General features: G+C 40.9%; 1 protein-coding gene across 7 annotated transcripts in view; it reads left to right on the top strand.

Moving 5' to 3' along the window:
• RALB (RAS like proto-oncogene B) overlaps positions 1-3,773 on the top strand; it is a 53,178-nt gene extending 49,405 nt beyond the window's left edge. For all 7 annotated transcript variants that reach the window (XM_017891977.1, XM_017891979.1, XM_017891975.1 and 4 more), the window contains exon 5: positions 2,202-3,773. In XM_017891977.1, coding sequence (XP_017747466.1) covers positions 2,202-2,321 — 120 coding nt within the window. In that variant the 3' untranslated portion in view covers positions 2,322-3,773. The remainder of the gene's footprint in view (positions 1-2,201) is intronic.
• The last annotated feature ends 1,447 nt before the right edge of the window (positions 3,774-5,220 follow it).

A 5,220-nucleotide genomic window follows, 5' to 3' on the forward strand; every position in this document is an offset into this window, starting at 1 on the left:
GCCAGGATGGTCTCGATCTCCTGACCTCGTGATCCGCCCGTCTCGGCCTCCCAAAGTGCTGGGATTACAGGCTTGAGCCACCGCACCCGGCTGACAAGGGAGAGATTTTTATCCAAGCTTTATTTTCACTTGAAATGGTGCTAGAAGAACATTGGTATTTAGAATGTTGGTATTAGAAGGGATCTGCTTTAGACACACTTTGGCAAGATGCATCTATTTGTATGTATCGTACATAAAAATATATATCTTAGGAGACATATACATGTAGGATAGATATACATATAGGATACATATATCCTACAACCTAAGTCCATTTAGTTGTAATCTGCAATGGGAAGCGCATGTTCCTTTGTCAGCTTTTCTTTATATTGTCATCTCTCAACTCTTACACTCTTATATTCTTGTGCTACTTAAAATATTTTTATTAAATTATTTTCCAGCTGTGGAAACTACACAGGAAATCCAGAAATATGCCTCATTTAAAAAAAATCAGGGAGACTGTCTCAGCTTGGAACTGTGGATGTGTATTTCCTGGATGGGTTGTTGTGTAGGGGGTCTGGGTTGTCATCTCCCCTCATCTGCTGGACGAGCTTGACCTGCCAAACAGGAACCAGCAGAGATTTATGACTGGCAGCATTGTATTCACTTGTAAAGAATTTATATGAAAGATGTGATAAGATCAGCCCATGAACAACTTTGTCATCATTTTAAGTTGGACGCACTCCATTCCCCTCCTCTTGTCTTTTGCTGTTAGGACAAAAAGACAAACCTGTAGCATTCGAAGCTGTTCACTGTTGCTGTCTCGGGTAGTGCCTTCCTGAGAGGCTGGCAAGAAGGGGTGTTTGGGTTGGCCTGATCTAGCTGGGGGCTGGGGTTGAGGTGCTTTTCTGTGCCTGGAGCTGGTGGTAAATGCATGTGGAGCCCCACACTCCAGAGGCTTGATCTTGCTTTTCACCAAGAAGAAGGTGTGGCCATGAAGGAGCTTGTGGTTTTGTGTGAATGTCCAAAGATAAGGACTGTGCTCAGTCCCACACTTGTAGTCTCCATCATTCTCTGTGAGAAATCTCACATGTCTCTTCGTAGGATTAATATTTTGTCTGCTTGGGTATAATCAGTCCTGTGGCATGATTGCTGGTAGCAGAGGGCAAAACCCAAACTACTATGACAAAAGGATACTCCGTATCTAAATAACACCCTGACCTTCAAAGGACAAGTGTCATCAGTTCTTGATAAAGTTCCTCTCGGCTGACATCACAAAGGTTGGAGGAGTGGTTGTTCCTGAGATTGAGGGTGGGGGAGTGTGCGTGGGGAGGGATAGGGTGGCCAGAAGGACATCCCTCCTCCTCTGTCTTCTCAGTCCCCTAGTGCAGGAGCTTTAGTTGTTGATACTTTACGCCCTCCTCCTCCCACCCTACTGCCTCCCCAGGGCTGCTCTTGTGGAGTTAGCTGGGCAAACTGTCATGCATAATGATGTTCCAATCTCTGTGGGGTCCTTGTAAGGATTAAATCAGATGCAGGCGTGTCAAGAGCACCTGGGAGCAGGGACTCATCATGGCATTCTTCCCTTTCCTGGTGGTTGGAAATGCTAGAAATTCTGCTTGCTGTTATTACTCTCAATATTTGTAAATTTTATAAATGTGTAGATCTGTTCTATGCAAAAATACATCTTACCTTTCATCACACTTATTGTAAGATTTTATCATTTTGAAAGCAGCCATTAGGCTGGGTGCAGTGGCTGATGCCTGTAATCCCAGCAGTTGGAAGGCCGAGGTGGGCCGATTGCTTGAGCTCAGGAGTTCAAGACTGGCCTGGGCAACATGAGGAGACCCTGTCTGAATTAAAAAAAAAAAAAAAACAGCCGCTGTTGCATGGCAGTGACAGTACCATGATTCTGTCTTTGACTTGAGCAGTTGTGTGATAATGAGCAGTTGCATGAGAGATGTTTGCTTTGCTTTGTATAAATAGAATTTTTTAAGGTTAATTTTTCTTATTTGCCCCATATCTATTGTTTCTGTTGACATATGGTTTATAAAAATCAGTTTGACTGTATGCTTTAAAATATAACTACATATCCTGCTTAGTCAAATTATTTCACTGAATCCTTAAATGCTGTGTTCACAGTGTCAGGTTAATAAAAGAAAAAAATCATTAAATGGCTCTATCTTCACTATTCTTTTTACTCCTTCCTCCTCACCCCCCAGGTGTTCTTTGACCTAATGAGAGAAATCAGAACAAAGAAGATGTCAGAAAACAAAGACAAGAATGGCAAGAAAAGCGGCAAGAACAAGAAAAGTTTTAAAGAAAGATGTTGCTTACTATGAATGTCAAGGTGACGGATGAAGCCAGCTGCCCATAAGGACACAGGGCTGGGTTGGTAAAGAGAAGGCTGTGGTTGACTTCTTGCTTGTGCTTCCTGCTCTTCCCAACTTCATTCACTCAGACTTCTTTAAATGGGGAAAAATATTTTTGTGACTCAGTGGCTGGCAGAAGAAATAAGCCCATGCAAGTGGAAGGGCTGCTTTGTCAGGAGGTTGTGGAGTTTCTGTCTTCTCCCCTTCTTCCGTCCCAAAAGCTTAACTATGTATAAAGTGCCACAGATAGGAGACAGCTGTAAATTACAGAGAGAGAGAATTGTCATAGCATCTTATTTTGTTCCTAGTTTTATAACATTACCATCCTTTGTTTTGAACTACAAATATTGTAGTGGGTTTTGGAGGAGGAAGTGGAGTAAGATGCCCTCCCACTTTTATCAGGTTAGTAGTAGTACTGAGAAAAATCCCTTCAGCTCTAAGCACACGGAAAAATCCACCGATTTTTTGGGTAAGTTTCTTGGCAATACCCTATGGATCTGAAACAGCTAAAAAAATGAATTTGAATTGCGCCAAATAGGTCAATACTAAGCTTCCGAATCCTCCTCACATATGAAAAGTGAAAGTTTTGAGTTGTTTTCCTCTTATTTAAATACTGGCCAATTATAGTCTGTGTTGGTTATTTTTCTCTTGTAAGCATCCTGATTTTATGTAGGAAATTTTCTTGGCAGACCAAGCGAAGACTCAAGAATGGTGTACATTATAAATGACACACGTTTCCACTCATGTAGATATTTTTAAGTTCTTTGGCTAAGTCCTCTCCTAACTGCTCGTCCTCTGGTTAGGCCCCTCCCTCTCCACTAGTGGCGAATGCATGTGTCTTTCTGATCAGCGTCACTGCACACAGAGGTCTATTGAGCCTCTTGCTAAGTGTCTCACACACACTCTTCCCAAAGACGCGATGAATTAAAGTTGTATTCTGAAATTGTGAAGCCAGAGCCTGTGCCAGACCTTCTGCTACCTCTCATAGAATTGCTCTGTAATTCTAAATTTAAAATTAGAAGTGGAGAGAGATAAGCCATTGCCCCATTGCCTCTGAGAATTGGCTGCTGTTTCTAATCTAATTATTTTCTAAGATAGCCAGATAGTTAGAAAAAGATGTTCATTGATGAGATATTTTTAAACTTGCTTGCATCAGTATTTTAAATTGAGCAAACTGTAAGATTTTCATCAGGAAAGGAGCACTGTGGTAAAAGCCCAGTATTCACATTTTTTTTCCCATTTTTCAGAAGTGACATTTCATATATAGGTGCCAAAAGTGAATTGGGGTGTGGAGAGCGGGAACCTTTTGAATTTACGATTATCACAGAGATTGTAGAAATTATGATCTGACTGGAAAATGATCCTGTATCCCCTCCCAAAGAATCATGGGCTTTTTTTAAAATAAAAAAGCAGACAAATAGACTTTCTTGGGATTTCAGCCTTTTCATTTTATCCTTTTGTCATCCATGTGAAATGCAAGTACTCCAGGAATGGCCAGTTATTCATTATTGTTCTTGTCAGGCGTTTTTCAATATCTGACAAACTGTTTCAATTAATACTTGAGTTGGGGGAAATAAAATGATAAGTATCAACAGTCATTTTAACTTCATGTTTCCTCCATCTCTTCTTAAAATTTAAAAGTTGAGGGTAATGACACTCTTGAATTTTTGAAACAAGCTTTTTGTTTTCATCCTTGTTTGCCATCCATTTGATATCAGTTCTAGTCAAGAGTGGCTAAATTTGGGCCGGTCACAGTGGCTCACGCCTGTAATCCCCAGCACTTGAGAGGCTGAGGTGGGCAGATCACGTGAGGTCAGGAGTTCATGACCAGCCTGGGGGAAACCCCATCTCTACTAAAAATATGCACAAATTAGCCAGGCGTGGTGGCAGGTGCCTGTAATCCCACCTACTTGGGAGGCTGAAGCAGGAGAATCGCTTGAACCCTGGAGATGGGGGTGGCAGTGAGCCGAGATCATGCCACTGCACTGCAGCCTGGGCAACAGAGCAAGACTCCATCTCAAAAAAAAAAAAAAAAAAGTAAATTTGGAATATGTACAAGTGAATTAAAGATGTCATGACTTGTTTCATGCTATAGAAATTATACTTGATATATTCTATTAGTATATTTCTACAATTATATTTAATTGGATAGCCATTAGAAATGGATCTTCTAACAAAATAACTTATACATATGAGATTCTTAGCTATTGAAAAATAATGAAGCCATGCTGCTTATAAATTTGAAACACACTCACTAAATGTTTAGATATGTCCATAGCTTAGCGCTATTTTTAAAAGTATTTATTTTAGAACTATTTGAGCACCTACTTGGGGTTGAGCTCTATTCTAGATGCTGGGGATGTGGTGTTGAACAAGATAGGCAAGATCTCCACTCCCCTGGAGCTTAAGCTTTAGTAAGGAAAGAGAAATGAAAACATCAGGATAACTGCTTTAATGAAAATTGAGCAATAGGACAGAAAATGTCTCTAAGGCATAGAGCTGATTGAGATTGGGTAGCAAACAGGCTTCTCCAAGGGAGTGATGCGTAAACTGAGACTTGGTGACCAGAAGGAGCCAGTGCTGTGAGGAACGGGTGGGCTGGGTGCAGAAGCTTTCCAGGCTAGAATACAGCTAGTCCCAGGATCCTAAAGTGTCCAGGAAGAAACCCAACGACCAGTATACAGCTGGAGTACAAGGGAGCAGAAGCAGAGTATTAGAAATAGATGTAACAGTCTATGATTTCATCAAGTAATGTGGGGAAAAGTATGTTGACATAATTTTCTACAAGTGCCCTATTAAATCTAAGGCACCCTGATTACAAGACAACATAAACAATTTATGTACCACTAGGAACCCTACCAATTAAATG

This window comes from Rhinopithecus bieti, unplaced genomic scaffold, assembly GCF_001698545.2.
Source record: "Rhinopithecus bieti isolate Rb0 unplaced genomic scaffold, ASM169854v2 scaffold_19969, whole genome shotgun sequence".
NCBI classification, from domain to species: domain Eukaryota; kingdom Metazoa; phylum Chordata; class Mammalia; order Primates; family Cercopithecidae; genus Rhinopithecus; species Rhinopithecus bieti.